This window comes from Camelus dromedarius, chromosome 15 (assembly GCF_036321535.1).
Source record: "Camelus dromedarius isolate mCamDro1 chromosome 15, mCamDro1.pat, whole genome shotgun sequence".
NCBI classification, from domain to species: domain Eukaryota; kingdom Metazoa; phylum Chordata; class Mammalia; order Artiodactyla; family Camelidae; genus Camelus; species Camelus dromedarius.
In genome coordinates, this window is record NC_087450.1 from 46,521,260 (window position 1) to 46,543,088 (window position 21,829).

General features: G+C 35.6%; 1 protein-coding gene across 18 annotated transcripts in view; it reads left to right on the forward strand.

Moving 5' to 3' along the window:
* Positions 1 to 21,829, forward strand: part of DTNB (dystrobrevin beta) — a 211,535-nt gene that overhangs the window by 33,781 nt on the left and 155,925 nt on the right. For 17 of the 18 annotated variants that reach the window (XM_031466695.2, XM_031466696.2, XM_031466694.2 and 14 more), the window contains 2 exons: positions 4,205 to 4,285; positions 7,366 to 7,579. In XM_031466695.2, coding sequence (XP_031322555.2) covers positions 4,205 to 4,285; positions 7,366 to 7,579 — 295 coding nt within the window. Of the gene's footprint in view, positions 1 to 4,204; positions 4,286 to 7,365; positions 7,580 to 21,829 lie in introns of those variants that run through there. The other variant, XM_064494691.1, reaches the window with a different exon arrangement.

Genomic DNA, 21,829 nt, shown 5'->3' on the forward strand with positions numbered 1-21,829 from the left:
GCACTATCACAAAGGCCCAGAGGTGGGAGGGCGTGTCATGTTTGGGTAATTGTATGCAGTCCAGACTGATTGGAGTTGGGTGTGCGGTAAAATTTGAGAGGTGCATGAGCCAAACCTTTAAGTTGTGTTGGGTAGTCTTGTGTTTTCCAAAACTAGCTGCTTTATATGACTCTCTAGGGACATTTGTTAAGAATGAGGATTGCGGATTCTTCCCCTGGAGATTTTGATACAAGCTTCTGATACAAACAGATAACAATAAAACTCTTACATTTGACTCTTCTCTTTTCTTGGGGTTTGGTTATACTATAGAACATTCATATCCTAGTTTCATGAATAAGGAGAGCCATAATGTACAAAGAAGGGTTAATCCTTTCTTATCATTTCCCTGTCTTTCTCCTGTACCTCTTGGGTACCCAGTGTCTCCATATTGTCCCCTGTCTGTTCAGGAATTTCACTGGGCTTTCTAACTGGAGCCAGTGTTCTGCTTGGATATTTAGTTAGGACTCCGTACCATTTTTGATGCGCTTGAAACATTGTCTGACATTAGAATTAAAATGACATTTTACTGTATTTCTTATAATGAAATACTCTTGAAATGAATGATAATGAAAAGTAATTATTTTTAAGTCCAGAATTCCCAAAGGGATAATCTGATCATTTCAGTTTTTTTGCTGGGAGCTTTTCTATTTTGTATGTGCCAAACTACCATATTTTCTGATCAGGAAATCAGTATGATACTTACGTAGGGGAAGTATTAAAAAATTGAAGGCTACACTTAGGCAGTGTATGAGGACTCTCCTTTTGGAAATCAGTAAAGGTGACTGCTCCAGAAGGAGGAGAACCTATGGGAAGTTTGAGTACCTGATTGGTTGAATGTTGCTACAATAAGATTTTAATAAAGTTCTAAGGTTATTGATTATATCTTAACTTCTAGGAATTATTTTTGGATTTGGACTGCTACTAGATTTTAAAAAATGGTATTATGGCCAGGACTTCCTAGAATTTCTGAATCCTATACCATCCCACTGTTATCTCTACCTCTTCCCCATTGGGTTTAGAGTGATGTGTTTTCATAAGCATCAGTTGCAGAGGAAAGCAGAGTGATAACTTGATTCTTACTAGTTCCTGATACTTCAGTGTAGAGATTTCTGGCAAACTGGGCTGAAGCATATGGAGTTTCCTGCTTCCCTAAACTAGTTAGCTTTGGACTTGGGTGATATCGGCTCTGTTTCATCTTTTGCAGTACCCAAATCTGACTCTAACTGCACTGGAGAAAAAGTCTGAAGAGAGTGAGTTACAACAGGTGCACTGACTTTTTCCTGCACTTTTACTTCTTCACTAGCAAACATGGCCTAATAAATGCCTTGCAGTCTTGTCAATCAGATTAGTAGTCTATCTGTTTGGTCAGCTGGGGATGGAACTTTCCTTTCCTAGCTGTTCACATTAGTTTTCTCAGTGTTTCTCATAAAAATATTTCATAAAAATAAATATTTAGACATTAAAATTACCTGCAGTAGTTTAATAACAGGTTACTTATTAAGTGCCCTTGAACATTTGTCAGCATTCTTTTTTAAAACCATTGGTTTGGTTTAATTTTTGAATAATTAATATTTAATGATTCGAATTTAAAATATTTAGGCTGAGACAGTAATATATTAAGAAATAAATGAGTAAAAGAAAATCATACTGAATAAATTTAATAGAAGAAGTATAACACTTATACTCTGAAAACTGTAAAACATTGTTGGAAGAAATTAAGGAAGACCTAAATAAATGGAAAGATATCCTGTAAGATACCAGAAAAATTTATCATTAAGATGGCAGTGTTCCCTAAATTGATCCACAGACTCAGTGCAATCCCCATAGAAGACGGCTTCTTTACAGAAATGGATGAGCTGATTCTAAAATTCATATGGAAATTCACAGGACCCAAGATAGCCAAAACAATCTCAAAAGAGAAGAACAAAGTTGGAAGACTCACATTTCCGAATTTGAGAACTACAAAGCTAGAGTAATCCAGATTAAGTGGTACGGGCATAAAGACAGACATAGAATCAATGGGATGGAATTGAAAGTTCAGAATTAAACCCATACATCTTTGTTCACTTGATTTTTCACAAGGACGCCAAGACCATTTAATGAAGAAAGCATTGTCTTTTGAAGAAATGGTGCTGAAAGAAGTGAATATCCATATGTGAAAGAATGAATTTGAGCCCCTGCCTCACACCACATAATAAATTAACTAAAAGTATATCATAGACCTAAATGTAAGAGCTAAAACTATAAAACTCTTAGAGGAAAACATAAGTATAAATCTTCATGAACTTATGTTAGGCAACCCTTCTTGGGTATGACACCAAAAGCACAAGTGACAAAAGAACAAGTAGATATATTGGAACAAAATTAAAAACTTTTGTGCTTTCATGCAAACAACCAAGAAATTGAAATGACTACCCACAGAATGAGTGAAAAAATTTGCAAATCATATATCTCATAAGGGACTGTATCTACAACATACAAAGAATTCTTACAACTCAATAATGAAGAGATAAAAGCCCAATTAAAAAATGGGCAAAGTGACTCATAAAGGGAAGTGGTTTCCTTTTGGGATAATGAAAATGTTCTAAAATCAGTTGTGGTGATGGTTATACAATTCTGTAAAGACCATTAAATTGAATACTTTGAATGGGTGAATTACATGTGAATTGTATTTCAAAAAAGCTTCTTATATTAAAAAAATAAGGCTATATATATATATATATAAAAGGATAGAAGCTTTGTGAGAACTGGATGATGGAGGAAATAATTTTAATCGTGACATCAAGGTAAAGGTTGAAGTGAGAGTAAGAGAAAGCTTTGCTTCACTTTTTGGTCAATATTACTTTCACCAAAAACCTGGAAAAATCCTTCCTTTTTAAAAAAAAATTTTGTGAAATGAGCAGAAATGAGAGATGACTATAAATATTGGTAGAAGATAATTCATGCTAGTTCACTTTCCGTTTATTGAGTCAAAGTTGCTGCTAGATCTTGCAAAGGCAGCATAGATGAAGTGAAAAACTCACATTGGAGGCCAAAGTTCCCTGAAGTGACCTTAAAATTCAAGGAGAATTTTATAGCAAATTTTGACATGAAAACAAAGTTTGATTTGTAGACTCATGTAATTTAGGCTTTGTTATAGTTACTGTGGTTATATATCACTTATCCCCAAAGAGTCATTTTTTTTGTTTATGAATGTTTGGGGTCTAAAATTAGAACAACATCCAGTGCCGATGTCTTTGCTGCATAATATCCGAGGTCTCGGTTGCAAGACTCGAAGTCTCAGGGCTGGATCACTAGAGGCCTTGCTTACTGACAAGTGTGACGGTTGCTGATGACTTCGGCTGATAGACTCAGTTCCTCCGCACGTCAGCATCTCTGTGTGGTCTCTCCACATCAGCTAGTCTGGACTTCTTCCCAACAATGGTCCCTGGGCTCCAAGGGCAAGCATCCTCAGAGTGAGAGCAGGGGCAGCCTGCCCCACCTTTCATCACCTGTCTTCAGGAGTTGCGCAGTGTCGCGTCTGCCACACTCTGTTCACCGAGACAGTCAGAACAGCCTCAGATGCAAGTGGGGGGCATGTTCTTTAGTTCTTGATGGGGAGGGGCAGTGTACTAGACGCACATAGAGTACCGGTCTGGAAATACTACTGTGGCCATTTTTTTGAAAAATACAGGCTACCACACAGCAGAAGGGGACCTTAGGGATCAGCTGGTCCAGTTCCCTCATTTTACAGATGAGGACACTGAGGCTGAGAAGAGATACATAATGTGGCCGCAATCTTGGCAGGTTGGTGGGCAAACTAGGGCTGGAATTTAGCTTTCCTAACTCTAGGCTAGGGTCTTTCCTACTATACCAGTTTGCTTCACTTTGCTCAGTATACAGTTCCTTCATTCAAGTCATGAGCGGTCCTCCTCTCAGAGTTTTCTTAGGCTGGCAGCCAGGATGATGTAGGGAAAACTACTGGCAGAGTGCTTGGCATGGAGAAGGCACACAGAAAGTGTTTCTTAACCCTTCCTCCCCTCTTTGTGTTGCATCCAAAGAAGGCCTGGTTGACATGCTGTCTATTGGCATGACTGTGCCAACACAGTGGAGTAGAAGCACTTTGCCAGCACGTAGAAATTAAATGGTAGATCTAGATGATGATTTTTTACTTGTCCTTTTTCAGGTGCTCAGAATTTTGATGTCATACGACTATCAACATACAGAACAGCTTGCAAATTACGATTTGTACAAAAACGATGCAACCGTAAGTCATTATTTCTACTCATTTCTGTGATAGATGAATAAAGCCCTTGATGGTGTAAAAGATTTTAATATCTTTTAGTCATCTTATAATGTTAATTTAATTATTTTTGTCTTAAGTATTTATCAGAATATAAGCTTTGAAATGGAGAGAACTTGTTTTATTCTGGGTGTCCCTCAAAATATTTAAGAAACTCAATAATGTAACTAGTTTTGAGACTGGTATAGTATTCTCTCAATGGGAGAATTGATTTCTCCTTGTCACCGTTTTTAATTAAAAGTTTTATACAAAATTAATACAACTTATCAGCTTCTAGAGGAAAAGAAAAACTAATATTTTGATAAAGGTATAAAAAATTAACTTTATTAAAGTTAATATAACACATCAGCCTTTTCTATAAGCAATTGCTTCCACAGTTGCTACATATAAAATAAGTAAATAAAATATATGTATATATGTGTTTGTATAGACACACGCATATAAAATCTCTCTTAATTTGTGTGCAGATGAACTAACTTAGACTGAATTATTGTACTTTTTCATTTACGGGCATGTATGTATTTTAATGAAAAACTGTTTTGTGTAATGTCAAAGGACACTTGCCTTGGAATGGGAAAACCTCAGTTTTACCATTTATTATAAACACGTGACCTTGGGCAAGTCACTTCTGATCTAAATACTTCTACACTACATTAAGTCCTACTCAAAAATCCTAGGTTAAAATTCTCCTGAAGAGTTTACTTCAGTTAGACTGAAGTCATGTTTCTTCTCTGGTTTTCCAAAGCAGTGTTTTTCAGATTACGGGCTGTGACCCATTAATGTTTCCTGAAATCCTTTTGGTAGGCTGTAACCGAATGTAAAGCATATAATAGAGAAAAGGAAAAAAAAAGAAAAAAGAATGTAGCTTAATGTGGTAAGGTATTTTGTGAAACGTGTTTTTTATACATCTAGAAGTGTGTGTGTGTGTTGATTTAAATATATTTCTGTGGGTTGTGGTAAAAAAATTTGAAAACCGCTGTCCTAGAGCAACTACCATTTTTATAATTCTTCCTGTAATTATTCTTGGAACATAGAATAATGGGTTGAGCCAGGCTATAAAGTAAAAGAGGCATTGTTCTCGAAGTTTTATTTTGTTACATGTGTTTCCTCAATTCACCTGAAATTTTTTTATGGGTGTAGAGAGTATGAGTAGGAGTCAAATTTCAATTTTTTCTGTATGTATGTTATTGTCCCTATACTGTTTATTGAAAAGATCATTCTTTTTCTTTGTTGCTAAAAACATCTTTTCCTCATATTCATTAGGAGAAATGTATAAGAATGTTCATAGCTGTGTCCATATGTAAGATCTGCTTTTGGACTCGTTGTTCCATTGATCTGTTTGTCTATCCTTATACCAATAATCACTGTTATCGCTTTATAATAAGTTCTTGTTATCAGGTAGATCACGTCTTCCTGCTTTGTTCTGTTTTTCTTTTTAAGATTATCTGGGACATTCTTGGCTTTTTTACTTTTATTTCCATACAGCTTTTAGAATCTGCTTATAATTTGTGCTAAAAACAAATAAAATTAAACGAAGAACCATGCTGAGATATTTTTCCTTCTTCATTTCTTTTTTAAAGTGTAATTTATATGTAGTAAAATTTACCCTTTTAATGTATTCCCCTGCGGGATTTTGTTGGAACTACGCTGAATCTGTAGATCAAGTTGGGAAGAATGAACATATTTCCAATATTGAGATTTCATCCTATGAACATGGTATATCCCTCTGTTTATTTAGTTCTCTAATTTCTGCTGATTATATTTATAAATTTTTTCGGTAGAGATGTACATCCTTTATTGGATGTATTCCTAAATCTTTGATGATTTATGATGCTAGTATAAATTGTGTTTTAAAATTTTATTATCTGTTACTGATATAAAGAAATACAGGGACTTTCATATCTTGTCTCGTATCTAGCAGTCAATCGAATACCCAAATGTTAATTTTAGTGATGATATGTGTAGAATCTGTGAATTTTCAATGTGTATAATTTTGTCATTTCTGAATAATGACAGTTACCTTTCTTTATTTCCGTTACTTGTACTAATAATTACTGCATATTTATGTTGGTTAGGATCTGATGATCCTATAAAAAGCTTTCATTTTGATAATGATTTCTGATTTAATTTCATTTTGATCAGAGAGCATGGTTTGTATGATTTCAATCCTTAGAGATTTGTTGAGATTACCTTTATGACTTGGGATAAGGTCAATTTTTGTACTTGTTCTTTGTGCTCATCACAGTAAAGCGTGTTTTCTAATCATTAGGAGCAAGACTTCATATAGTGTCCATTATGCTTTGTTAGTCACGGAGTTTAATTGTCTATGACTATACTTATTTTTTTGTATGTTTGCTCTGTCACTTGCTAAGAGAGGTGTGTTACTGTCTCCCACAAAGTTTGAGAATTTGTCTCTTTGAGGTTCTGTTACATTTTGCATTGTGTGTTTTTGACACTGTTGTAGGGGAGGCAAAATTTTACCTCTGCCCTCTCAGGGTCTCCAGCTGGGCCTGGGAATTAAATTGGCATAAGACAGATTAACAGGAGAAAAGCATACAGATTTTACATATACATGGGAGCTCACATAGGAAAATGAAGACTCAAAGAAGTGAGCAGGCCCAGGTGCTTGTGTACTAAGCTGAACAAAGAGTAGCGATTATGGAAAAGTAACTAAAATATATCAAGAGACTAAAGATAAGAGTTATTTTAACAAAGTCTGTGCAGATTTCTCTTAGCCTCAATTCACTGTCTCTGGTGTTGAGGACATTTCTTTCCTCCTGGAATAGGGAGGACATTTTTCACAAGGGACATTTATTTCCAGCTTTTGGGAAGAAAAGGGGAGATCAGAGTGCTCTTCTTGGCATCTGCTGTTTTGCAGGTGTCTTTAGCTCAAACTAATCCTTATGCCAGAGTGGCATATTTTAGGGGGACATATTCTGCTATCTTTCACTATTTATTAGATGTAAATAAATGTAAAGTTCTTCTATCTTTCTGCTGGATTAAAACTTTTAGATTGCCGACAGTTTATTTTCTTTGTGTTCTAGTCCATCTTGTTGATATCTGGAACATGATTGAAGCCTTCCGAGACAATGGCCTTAATACACTGGACCATACCACTGAAATAAGTGTGTCCCGCCTCGAGACCGTCATCTCATCCATCTACTACCAGCTGAACAAGCGCCTTCCTTCTACTCACCAAATCAGCGTGGAGCAGTCCATCAGCCTCCTCCTCAACTTCATAATTGCTGCATATGACAGGCTAGTACCTCACCTGCTTACTCCATTTTAAGAATGTTTATCTCCGAATCATCCCTCTTCTGTACTGCCTTGCCAAGGGTTGTCAACTTAGAATCACAGTTAAAAAGGAAATGAATCAGTGTTAAGTCACTTCTGAAGACTGGTTAGATGCCAGAATGACTTACTGTCCTGGGGTATGTCACATTTTAACCTGTGTAATATTAGGGAGATTCACAACACTTGAGACACATTGTTTGGTAAAATTGTAGTTACCTTAGTCAAGCTGTTCTCTTCCAGTGAAATATAGCTGAGTTGTACATTTGATTATGAGGCTTCCTGTTTGACTTTTAAAGCTAACTTTTCTTTATTATGTAACAGCAATTGCCCCTGGACTATAGTAACTTGTTTTCTCTTTATTTATTTTTAGGGTTCTATTTTAATTTTTTTCGATGTAGAACATTTTTCTTCTAAACCTTACAATGATAGAATAAAACTAAACATACCCCTAATTAAAACAGAAATGAGTTGCTATATTTGTATTTATGGAGAATTAAGTTGGGTATGATTAAAAAAACAGAAAATAAATGGTAAATGATGGAAGCACAGAGGTTAATGCTTATATTCTGGGAACCATGGGTTCAGGTTTCTGATCCTTGCTGTACTGTACCATCTGATTTGGATGGATTAATTCTCTCCGCTTCATTTTTCTCTCTGTACAAAATGAGTTCATATATTTGTAGAATGCTAATACTTTATAATATAGAGGATTCTGTGAATTAATGGTAAAGTCATAGAAGTGCCAAGGCCAGGTAACAACATAGGCACTTACTAAATTCACAACACTTTTATAAGATGTTATCAAATTAGATATTCCATCCATTTAGTAAAATTTATTTAAAGAAATCTGAATTTTTAAAACAAGAGTGTACATGAGACATAAGTTCTAGAATTCTAATACCACTTTTTAGCAATTTAAATTAATCCAGGAGGTTAATTTTATACTATCCAAGGAATGACTCTTCTGATCCCAAAACCTCAGTAAAAACTGTCACTCTGTGGTCAGTAAACAGTACCTTATCCTGACACTGACTCACTTGAGTAAGTCAGTTCAGGGTCAACACAACACAAATTAATTTAAGAAACAATTTTAAAAAAAATTTTTATGGGGGGAGGTAATTAGGTGTATTTATTTATTTTTGTAATGGAGGTACTGGGGATTGAACCCAGGACCTCATGCACACTAGGCATGCACTGTACCACTGAGCCCTCCCCTCTCCCCTAAGAAACAATATTTTTAAAGTCAGAAATAAAAATTGTCTTACAGCCTAAAAATAAGGCAGAGATTATAAATTTTGATTCCATACCAAATAAGTACTACGGCTAAAGAAGGGAGAAGAAGGGAGAGTGAAGAGATAGCAGAGGGAGAATGGGAAGACCAGATGAAAGAGGAGAGGGTGAGAAGCGTCCTGGGACACACTCAGAGACAAAGGAAAGGAAGAAATGGACAGTAAATCAGGTGAAGACAGATCAGTAGAAGGGCACCCTAAAGAGAACTAGGGAAAACAAAAAGAGATGAAAGAGTTAAGAAGAGTGGGGACTATAGTATGGCAGTGGTGAGCTTGGTAATTCTCAAGTCATGTGCTGCCTAAAACCTTGAACGTGGGCATCAGAATAAATCATCGCATCTTTACTAACCTTGAAATCGTTCTATGGTAAGAGCTTATTTTTTGGGTTTTTTTAGGTTATATTATTTTTTTTTATGGTAAGAGCTTATTTAATTAGCTCTCCAGAAATTTGAAATTGGCTTTCACGTCCTGGGAAAAATAAAGGATCTAGTTATCAGAATTTTATTTTTTGAAAATCAGGGCATTTTGTTGTTAAATACTTCAAAAAGTAGTAATCCCATCGTGGATAGGCCACTTTGTTACTTAGGCTGGCGAGTCCCTTTGATGTGTAGAATTTCTGTTATTTTAATTGATCTTTTCAGGCTTTTGTATTTCATAATTTCTCAAAGTTAAAATTTGGATGCAACAATTACTTAAGTATTGAATTCCTTTGCCTCCAAATTCATAGTCAGATTTTTGGCCAGGTTGTTTCTGTTTATTCTAATAGATTGTAAGACGTTAAAACAACCACCAGAAACAAATAGGGTCTAAGACTTTCTCCCTGAAGTGTGTATTTTCTTAGGATTTTTTTTTCAGTACTTAGGATTTGAAATATTTCACACTTGACAATTAAAAACATTGAAAAGTACAAAGAATACTGTTATAAACATCTGTGTATAGGACTTCTATGAAAGCTATAAGGAATAGCCAAAACATTCTGATGGCCTCATTTTTTCCTCTATCAGATCCTCACTGCTACAGTATTGCTAGTTACATGGTCTGATCTGAGGGTACAGCAGGTGATACTTTAACCAACATTATATATAATTTTTTTTTTGAGTAACAGATACTCAAATTCCCAGCATGAGGGATAGGAAACCTTCCTTATTCTTCCTCAGTTCAGCTGGCTTAGATTTAGATTTGTGATTTATAAACCTCCTTTCTGTTTCCATCCTCTGCATTAGTTCAGTGTCTTCAGTTGTAAGCAATAGAAAGCCTACTCCGATGGACTTTTACAGTGAGAGGAATGTAGGCTCACATAACGGAGGAGCCAGAGGCAGGCCAGTCTGGGATCTTGGTTCCATCAGCGCCCTGGCTTCATTTCTTTATAGTGGTCTTGGCTTTGCCTTCCTCTTATATCAGTTTCATCTTTAGAGCTGACTTCAGAAAATGCCTGCTGGCAGCTACTAAGTGCTTCCTTTTTCAAGTCTGGGTAGGGGGAAAGAGCCAGTTTTCTTTCAGCACCAAACAGATGTACCTGAACCTCCAGAAATGTGCATTTGGGCCATATATGTGTGTTACGCTTTTTAGTGGAAACCAAGGATTTGTGCCTCTAGAGCAGAGGATAGTTTAATTCTCACCTTCACTGCATATTGCCTCACACTGGGGATGATTAAACTCGGTATGAAGGTGATGACTACAGTGTTCACCCCTAAACTCCTTGCAATACATCATAAACTTGTGGTTCCCTTTCTTGCTAAATGGCCCTACTGTCCATCCAGTTTCTTAAACCTGAAACCTGAGAATCATTTATAAGTCTTCCTTCTCAGTCAGCCCCCACAAGTTGTCAGTTATCAAGTTCTTTCATTTCTACCTCTGGACTATCCTTCAGATTTGTGTACTTCTCTCCATCCTCACTGCCACCATCCCAGACCACCAGCATCAGCTTTTGCCTGGACTACTGCTGTAGCTTCTAACTGGTCTTCTTAGTATATACTCTTCTTCCCTTGTTCATTGTTAGAAGTTATTAACATCTACATACCCAGAAACTTGAACGTTGACAATAATTTACATTTATCTCTTCTAACCCATCCTACTGACCTGCACCTAACTAATTTGAACCCTATTCTGATTTTGTGTTATCATTTCCTTGCTTCTTAGAAAAACGTTTTTCCACATATACAGACATAAACAAAGTATTATTTGATTTTAATTATTTGTGCAATTATAAGAGTGCTGTGCCGAACCTGCTATTATCTGATTTACTTGTTTCACCCAGTAGTATATTTTAAAGATTCATGATGCCTGTAGCTGTAGTTGAGTTATTTTCACTGCTGTATAACGTTCTGTTGTGTTTCTATGCCATTTTGGTTTTTTCCTGATTTTTGCTTTAAGAAACAACTCTGCTTGGAATATTCTTACATGTGTGTCCTAGTACGTGTATACAAATGTTTCTCTTAGTTCTAAACTGAGGAATAGGATTGCTGAACTGTGAGGTATATGAAAGTTCAGCTTTAGAATTGAACTGAGATTTAGAAGATACCAAATTATTTTTCCAGATAGTACCAGTGCATAAGATCTTTTTGATCCACAGTGTGTAAGCCTTAGAATTGTCAGCCTTTGTAGTTTTGCTAAATGACCTCTCAGTGTCTTGGTTTGCATTTTCTTGATTACTGAGTTTCTTCTTGTGTTTGTTGGCCGTATATATTACTTCTGTGAAATGCCTCTTTGTGTCTTTTGCCCATTATTCTAGTGTGATGTTTTTTCTTTTTGTATTGATTTGTAGTTCTTCATATATACAATCTAGATAATCCTTTCTTGATTGTGTCTTGTATGTATATTCTCCCAATTGATTTTTTAGTTTTCTTAAATATCTTATTCTTAAAATATTTTTTCCACTCCTCCAACCTCCTTTCTTGAAATATTATTAATGAAAAATTTCAAATATATACAAACATGGGAAGAATATTGTAATAACACTCAATGTGCCTGTAACTCAGCTTCAGTAATTATCATTACAGGGCCAGTGTTACTTCATCTATATCCCCAGGCTCTCTGCCTCCCCTTTCCCCACTTTCTTGGCTTATTTTGAGGCGGATCTCACATATCATTATCATTTCACATGTCAATATTCCAGTGCATCTGTATCTCTAAAAGATGGGGCTCCTTTAAAAATTTATTATCATAATGCCATTATCTCACCTAAAAATTAATAAATATTTATTAATATCTTAAAATATCCATTTCACTAATTCTTTATAATTTTTTAATGTTTTGTTTAATTTGAGATTCAAGTAAGGTCCATGCATTGCAGTTGATTGATATTCCCTTAAGATTCTTTTCATCTGTAGATGTTCCCTTCATTTCTCTCTTTTTGTGCTAGAGATTGCAGTATGCATTCTTGATTTTTCAAAGTCTGATATTAATTGGCACCATTATTCTCTTTTTAGGCAATGCAAAGACTGCTGTGTTTCTATACCATTTTGGTTTCAGGACGCTTTAATTTTTACCTCCTCTTTTATGTCATTGAGATTGTGTATTTTTATTTCATATATATTTAAAACCAAGCAGTCCTTATTAATTTTTTATATAGTTAAACATTTATTTATAGGTAAGTCTATGGTAAACTAACTGGTATTTACTGTATAATAAAATAATGTTTGCTTAACTTTAAATACGTTAATTTTGTTGTTTTTTCGTCCTCTCCTGCACTTTCAAGATTCCATCGGAAATTATTTTCTTTCTGCCTGAAGAACACCTTTTGTTATTTCCTTTCTGCAAGTCAGACTGTGACACATTCTCTTTGTTTTTGTATGGATATTTCACCTTCACACTTCCAAGAATATTTTCATTTGGTATATGATATTTTTGGTTGACAGTGGTTAAACCTTTCAACATTTTAAGAATATTGTTCTAGTATTTTTTTTAGCTTCCATTATTACTCAATCAGTGGTGGATGTAATTTTAGCTTCTTTTGATGGTAATCTGTCAGTTTCCTCTGGCAACATTTAAGATTTTCTTCCTCTCTTCCTTATCCTCCTCCTTCTTCATTTTCAGCCAAGATGCCAAATATGTCATTTTATGCCATTTTGTCTCTTACTCCTTAAATATAATCAGCCTAGTTATAAGATCTGTGCTTATACTCCATTATCTGGATTCTCTGTGATTCTTTTTGTATTATTTGCTGTTCCTGTTTCTCATTCATGTTGTCTTATTTCCCTTTTGCCTTGTTACCTTTTATAATGTGAGAAACATTGCAAAGTTATTTTTAATTTTTATTATGTACCAGACATTATATTGCAGAATTATTTGCAGAAATACTTTGAGGCCTAGGATAATGTTTTCTTACAGAGAGGATTTGTGTTTACTTTTGCCAGTTGTTTGGAGACCTTAACAGTCCAGAATGCCCTGAGTTCAGTCTGTGATATGGCCCATGTGAGGACCTGTTTTACTTCCTCACACTAGTGCTTTTAGGTGCAGCCTTTGCATTCTCAGCCCACAGTAATGGGAGCCAGAGTAGGCAGTTTCATCTGGATTCAGTGATCCAACGTCTCTCTTCTAGCCCCTTAATGCTGTCAAAGAGTTACTGTTCTGTATTTCAGCCTTTCTGGTTCCCCCTCTGAAATCTGAAAATCGCTTGCATGGAAAAAGTGGTTTCAGCCATTGCACTCACCTCCTTGGGCATCCAGCTCCCCTGCATTAGGTAATTCAATTGTTAGTCCTTGTTTGCATTCAGGGAGATAAAAAAATTTTTTCCGCATCTTTTCTGCTTTTGCTCAGAGGAAGAGATGATCAGAATTAACTGGTCTGCCATTACCTATTATTTCTCCAAAGATTTCCTCTGTTTTTATTTATTTTTTCTCTTTTTTTGGAAGGTTGTCATATTTACTTCCTCTATCTCCTGATGTTTCTCATAATATGGATCAGTTCTTCAACTTTCTCTGCTTCCTTTCAGTAGAGTTTATCAATCTGCATTTCTACTCATTAATTTCTTTTTCATTTAGAGCCGTTCTACTGTTTGTCCCATCTATTATGTTACTTTTTAGGTGTTATATTTTTCACACTTAGTATAGCTAAAATTTTTTTTTCATGATATATGGTTCTTCTTTCATAATGCTGTCTCCTTTTTTTTAGTTTGACTTTTATTTTTTAATATTTTTATTGAAATATAATTGACATATAACATATTAGTCTCAGGTGTACAATATAATGATTCAATATTTGTATATATTGTGGAATGATCACCATAATAAGTCTAGCTAACATCCATCACTGTACATAGTTACATTTTTTTTCTTGTGATGTAAACATATAAAATTTCTCTTAACAACTTTTAAATATGCAATACAGTATTTTTAACTATGGTTACTGTGCTGTACATTACATCCCTAGGACTTATTTATTGTATAACTGAAAGTTTGTACATTTTGACCCCCTTAACCCATTTTGCTCACTCTCCACCCCCTACTTCTGGCAGCCCAATCTGTGTATCTATGAACTGGGGATTTCTTTCTTTCTCTTTCTTTCTTTTTTTCAAGATTACACGTATAAGTGTGATCATATTTGTCTTTTTCTGTCTGACTTATTTCATTTAGCATACTGCCCTCAAAATCCATGTTTTGTTGCAAATGGCAAAATTTCCTTCTTTTTTTGTGGCTGAATATTTCATTTTATACACACACACACACATATTTTCTTTACCTGTTCATACGTTGATAGACACTTAGATCATTTCCATGTCTTGGCTGTTGTAAATAATGGTGCATTGAAGGGGGGGCGGAGAATCTTTTTGAGTTAGTGTTTTTATATTCTTTGGATAAATATCTGAAAGTGGAATTTCTGGATCATTTGATAGTTCTATTTCTAACTTTCTGAAGAACTTCCATACTGTTTTCCATGGTGGCTGCACCAGTTTACATTCCTACCAGCAGTGTGCAGGAGTTCCCTTTTCTCCACATCCTCACCAACGCTTGTTACTTGTTGTGTTTTTTTGATAATAGCCATTTATTTTTTGATAATAGCCAGATGTGAGGTGATAGCCCATTGTGGTTTTGAATTGTATTTCCCTAAAGATGTCTATTTTCATATGTCTCTTTAATGTATTTATCATGTTAATTTTTAAGTTCCCGGTCCATTTGTTCTAATACTTAGGCTTTTGAAACTGGTGTTAAGTTGTTCTGTTTTTCAACATTTGTGTTTTAAGGTAGTTGTACCCCTGGGTCCAAGGGGTGGTCTTGGCTTGGATGTTTGTAGTGGATGTGGGCAAAACGTGGACGTGGAGTTGGAGTGTCCACATACATGTGTGATTCTTTGAAGTATGGCTGTTGGAAGTGGGAGGAAAAGGGGACTGGGCTCTCCCCACGTGGGAATGTATAGTGTCTCAGAGTCCTCAATCTGAATTTGACTTTCCAGGCCATTATGAAGGCGTGTTAATCATTGAACAGAGATAGGACATATTTTAATTAATAACGTTTTAGCTTGATTGATAAGTTTAATATTTAGATGTATGTATAGGGCCTCCTTTTGTAATCTTGCTGCTGTAGGGGCAGGTCTGGCGCCAGCTGTTGGTTGGGCCGTAGTGATTTCTGACAAAAAATGTATTTCCTAGAAGACTTATCTCATTTTGAACTGCTGTTCTAAACTTCTTACATTTTAATCCTTTTTATGTTTTAAGCCATTCTTCTTGGATCATTATTGTATTCTGTTTTCCAGAAAGACAAATGTTCTATAATGAGTTCCTGACTTTATCTGACTGTTGAACCTTATTTTCTCTCCCATTTTTTTATCAGGATTTGTTTAGAAAAGGAGTCTGTGGCCTTCACCAAAAATGTTGGTTCAGAGATATAGTGAAATTCCACCTCAAATGGAACAAACCTATAAAAAATCATGTATCTAATGAAACTAGGCTTGGATAAAGCCGTCAAAATATAACATATCAATGAAAGGCCCAGGGATATTGTTTACCATCGAAAATAACAATAGAAAACACTCTTGCTAATTTGAATAATCAAAAGATTCCTTTAAGGTAAAGACTTTTATATATCTAACTTATGATGATTTTTATATTAAAAAAAATTCCTGTGTAGTTTGGAAGTATGGCTGAGAACTATTTTAAAGTCTTGTTTTAGCAGTTTAATTTGGATATATTTAAAAGTTTCCATAGTTCCCTTTTAATGCTGGATGTGGAAAATGAAGCAATATGAAAAAACAAATCAAAACCAAACTAGTTCACTTTAAATAAAAGCAAATGTATTTCTTAAATTCTGAATGTGCCTGGCTAGCATATTATGGAATGGACATTGCTAAAAAAGCTAATGTTAGGTTACTGTCTTCCTCATTAGTGATTTTTAAACAAAACTATAATTTCCTAGGAGGCACAAACATTTCATGTATTTATGTACGGTATTTACGAATACCCCTGTTTGTTCTTTGATGGATTCAAGATGACAGGAAAAGGCCAAATAAAAAGAGAAGAGAACTAGTGCTGAGTGGGAAGTTTTTGATGCCCTGGATAGTAGCACATTTAACTCATAGAAGGCTCTGATCATAACTCTTTTAGGAAATTTCCAGAGGATGGTGGGGACTGAACTAGGGGTTTTGAATGTTTTAAGGAGGCGAAATCCTAAGGGGAAACCTATTGCAGAATAGGGAAGAACAGCTGCTGTGGTGGAGGAGGATACAGGATGCTGCTGTCGTGTGCACTGATGTCGTGTGGAGGGTGTGATGCCTGATGTGACACCACCAACGCCAGTCTAAGCGCTTGAAGTTCGCTTAGTATTCTTCCCATCACTTACTCTTTGTTTTGTAGCTTTTCTTTTCTCCCAAGAAAATTCATCCATTTGTACTAATTTTCAAAGAGGAATCTGTCTGATTTCAGGATATGCAAACCTGCAAAGAGTTTGACCATTAGCTAATATTTCAGAAAAAAACTTTTTTGATTATTATTTTGGTCTTATTTTATCGTTTCCTTTTTATAATTTTTTTTTTTTTTAAAGAGCAAGATGAATACTTCTGAGTGTTGATTTCTCCTTGCCTTGGTTTTTCTCTGAAAGTGAGGAGAGAGGAAGTAACAGAGACTTCTCCAGTCCATTCAGTACTCATCTCCAAAGTAATCTGATTAAGACATTGTTTTCGTCATGTAACTTCCCACTCGGAAACCTTCAAAGACTACCTGTGGTTTCTGATTGAAGTTGGTACTCCTCAGGTCTGGATGGTATCAGGCAGTCCTTAATTCCATGTTCACCCTAAACTCTAATTAAGCTATTTGAGGCACTTTTTAGTTTTTCCAATGTGGCATGCTCATTTCTTCTCTCCATGCATTTTGGTTGGTCTCCTGTCCCGCACCCCTTCCCCACCCCCTCTGCAGTCAAGTTTTTACCTACCCTGTAGGCTTCCTTTTTGTCACCAATCCCATTTTCATCCCTATGATGATCTGGAGTACTTGTCCGTATCATTATTTTGACCTTCAATTATATAATACTCTGAACTGCTTCCTAATTATACAAAAATAAGATCCTTATTTCAGTTAAATCCTTGAGAGCAGAGATTCTACCTTGTATTTCTTTGATACCTCAACAGATACAGTGCTGGGTTCTTAATAAATATTTGTAAGATTGAAATGAAAATTAGGAGGCATTCTGATTGTGATAAATTTGAGTAATATTCTATGTTGATTTCGCTTAAGTTATTTGACATTTGCCAAATGGATTCTTGATTTGCTGTTGACTGTTACATAATCTGTTCACTGTGAAGTTTTGTAAATTAAGATTAACTGGAAAAATATGAATTTTTGAAAATCAAGGAGAAATACCCTTATTACTTTTAGCTTAGAAAATGCTTTAGAAATGCTCTTATTATGTGTGATATTTGGACTGATAATAGTGTTTCTGAAGTAGAAGTCTATTTTTATGTGATAAGTACTAATTTATGGTTGGCAGCGTTTACAGTTGTTTGCCAAAGATGTAGAAACAACTTGGTTTTTTTTTTTTTAAAGTGAAAAACGCTCCCTGTAGTCTTGTTTTCAGAAATACTAATTTGAATAGCAAGCTCTTATTAGATAGATAGTGGAAAGCTATAAACACCATCCAGATTAGGTTAAACATCCCAAAATAGGCAGAATTTGAGACTTTACTAAATTGAAATGAGCAAATTCCCGTCCAGAGGGCACAGGTGAGGATTGCAGAGACGTCTGAAGGTGCCTGCATGTTACAACATAACAGTGTTTTTTACGGGGTGACTCACTGTCTGCTTAGCTTGGCACAGAGCTAATCACGGTATCTTCTCAGTGTTGGATCTTAAGAACTCTTTTTAGAAGTCGTGCGCACGGTGTATTGTCGACTGTGAAATGGTAGGCCTATGAAGATGAATCACACAGAAAAGTCTGGGAAGGAGAATCGTGTTGCTTGTTGAGGGAGGGTGCTCCCTGGAGAGATTCTGTGGGGGTGGGGTTAAAGTAACAAGTTTCCTCTCGCCAGTCATCCTCAACAAATGTTACCTGTTTATCCATTTATTCATTTTAGTATCTTTCTGCAGGAGTTAACTATCACTGTTAATTGTGTTATATTTAAGAATTGACCTACTAATCAGCCCTCCAGCTAGGCCAGATTTTAAGAGAATCACTTTTTTTTGTGATGAAACCAGGCTAAAGATCCTTCCAAATCTCGTTTGAAGAGAACTGATTCTGCTATGAACTTGGACTTGACTTTGGAAGTACTGAAGACAGGGATGTTGGTGGGGTTATCTATACCATGGCCAGGGGCAGCTGACTATTCAGTTTTAAATGTAGCTTGACCAGGGTATATGGATTAAATTCAGATGTCTGGTGGGAAGGATCAAGAAGGAATTTCTCTGAGAAGAAGGAATCAATTAGATCAAGGACAGAATCATAGGGTCTTAGGCTGCAGTAGGCTGAGACTGCAGTTTCTCTTCACTGCCTCTAATCTCAGAGGAAGAATGCAGAGCTCTAAGGAAACAGGAGAAAAGTGAAAGGGACACTTTCCATTCGCTGTGTTTGGGGGACGTTATAGGAAGTTGTAGTTAGGCTTAAAGTAGACCGAGGGATTGCAATGCCAAGAAAAGCATTCAGAGCAAAGGCGTAAATGCTGAAGTTTGGCCTACAAAGCAAGTAGTTGAGAGAAGGAAGCTAAGTTTTTTTCTTTTGGAAGAAAAATAAAAATAACATGACTTGAGGAAGTAAGAATTGTGACAATACCCCTTCACTAATTTTATTATTTTTTTATGCTGTTATACTTCGATTTTTATATCAGTATCTTTAATAAGTATTTATAAATATCTTTAAATATATCATTTATTAACTTGTTTATATTAATATTTCCTTTTGAAGGGTGAATAAACCTTTTGATAATTGAAACTGTGAACCTAAAGTTATAAGTGATGGTAAGCATTATATGTAGGGAAGATGAGCTCATAATTATGGCCTGAGCCCACTCCCCCGTTCTCAGAATGCAGTTACATACATATAATTAGGTTCTTAAATATAAAGGCTCACTAAGCACCATTTCCAAATCTCTCCTGCCTGCAAATTCATCCCCCTCATATTTACTGTGATCCTTAATCTCAGATACCTCTCCTTTTCCCCATGCCTAAATTGCCCTCAGCCTGACATGTATTCCTGCTATCCTATTGAGTTACACATCTACACTTAGATGCATATCTCCTCACCTTCAATAAAGCAGGCAGTGCTAAGCATACATACATTTGCACACTAAGAAGGGCATGCAGGCAGAGAAGAGAGAAGATCCACGGTTGGTTGGGTGGGAGATTGGGGAGATTGCTGTGTGGCTGTTGTGAATGTGGAAACAGTTGGAAAGTAGGTATGAGAGGTGATGAGTTAATAGTTATAGGTAATGTGTGGAGTTGGGGAGTTAATGCACTATTCTGTTAATGCAGCTACAGACTGCTTGATCTGAGACCAGCCGCTGAGACTAGTAATAATCCTAATAAGTGGAAAAGGATACAGGTGTTTTAGTGCTGATCCAGGCCAATTGAAAAGTACAGTTGCTACTCTGTATTTGAACAGAAGACTTTCTGAATCTAGAACTATGATTTGCAACAGAGTTGAGTTAAAGAATATTTGAATAAGGGATGTGAAGTGTTGTAAATATTAGTGTTTCTAAAGCATTTGAAGACAAGGGGAAAAGGCTGTTTAAAATTTTCAGGAGTGATAGACCCATTAAGTCATGCTGTATGGCATTTATTGATGAATACTCTCTTCTGTAGCAGGGTTGATTCTGACCTGGGCCTCTTGCCAGTATGCTGGGCTCTGCCACACTCCCCTGTGAGTCTGCATAGATGGCATTAGTTCCTTCTTTGCCGCAAGGAATAGATACTGTTTTGTCTCTTTGAAGAAAGAACATTCCATTTGGAGCCAGAAAGAGTTACACACAGTATGATTAATTCTCTTTGATCTTTTATTATGTTCTTTGATTCATCATTGCCTTCAAAATAAAAGCTGAAGTCTTTGTGTTGCATTCACAGCTCTGTGTTGGTAGTTCTCAGCTCTGGATGCATATTAAAATAACACGAGGAACTTTTTAAAAGAGCAGGGCGGGAGGGGGTGTTTAGGCATATGAATGGTATCTTTAATCTCGTACCTTACTGAGATTTGTAGGGATTTAGAACTTTAAGGAAATTTAAATAATCATCTTGTTGATTTTTACAGAAATATCCTATTGTGAATTGGGGGTTGCATTGAATCATAACAGGATTTTGTTCAGTTTAGGAAGAACTAACATTTTAACAATATTGAGTCTTTGATTTTATGAATATGGTGTGTCTCTACATTTTCTTTTTCTTTCATCAGTATTTTGTAGTTTTCAATGTGCAAATCTTGAATGTGTTTTTAAAATTTTTTTTGTGTTTTTCATATTTTGGGAGCTACTGTATTTCCAGTTATCTTTTGCTAATTTGTAGAAGTAAGTTGAATTTTGTATAGTGACCATGTATTCTGTAACCTTGCTGAAGTCCCTTATTACAGTGTTTTGGTAGGTTCTACAGATTTTTTTTAGTAGGTTCTTTGGGATTTTCTACACAGATGATCATATTGTCTGGAGTAGACACAGTTTTATCTTTTAACTTTCAATCTGTATGCATTTTTCTTTTTCTTGCTTTATTGCACCAGCTGGGTTCTCCAATGTGATACTGAGTTCTAGTGTTGAGAGCAGTCATCCTTGACTTGTTCTTGATCTGAGAGGAAAAGCGCTTAGCCTTTCATCATTAAGTATGGTGTTAGCTGTTTTTTGTTTTTGTTTTTTTAAAGATGTTCATTATCAGACTGAGGAAATTCCTTTCTTTTCCTGGTCTTCTGAGAGTATCAAAAGTAGATGTTGAATTTTGTCATCTGCATCTTTTCAGATAATCACGTGGCTTTTTTTTTTGGTCTGTTAATATGGTAATTGTATTGATTGGTTTTCAGTGTCAAACTAGTGTTACTGGGATAAAGCCCTCTGGGTTGTGATTTTTTAAAAAAATTTTATTGTATTGCTTAATTTTGGTGGGGGGTGGAGGTAATTAGGTTTATTTATTTTCAGAGGAGATACTAGGGATTGAACCCAGGACCTCATGCATGCTAAGCATGTGCTTTACCACTTGAAGTATATCCTCCCCTCTAGGTTGTGGTTTTTAAATCATTTTTATATATTGCTACATTTGATTTGCTCACATTTTGTTGAAGGTTTTGTCTCTCTATTCATGAGGGACACCGACTTGTTATTTTCTTTTGTTGTAATGTATTTATGTGTTTTTGGTGTCAGAATAATGCTGGCCTCACAAAAGAATTGGGAAGTGTTCCTTCCTTTTTTACTCCCTGAAAGAGAGTAGAAATGCAATTATTTTTTCTTTTAAGTGTGTAGAATTCGCCAGAACAGCTCTCTGAATGAGGAGCTTTCTTTTTTTGGAAGGCTTAAAAATACAGATTCAGTTTCCATCA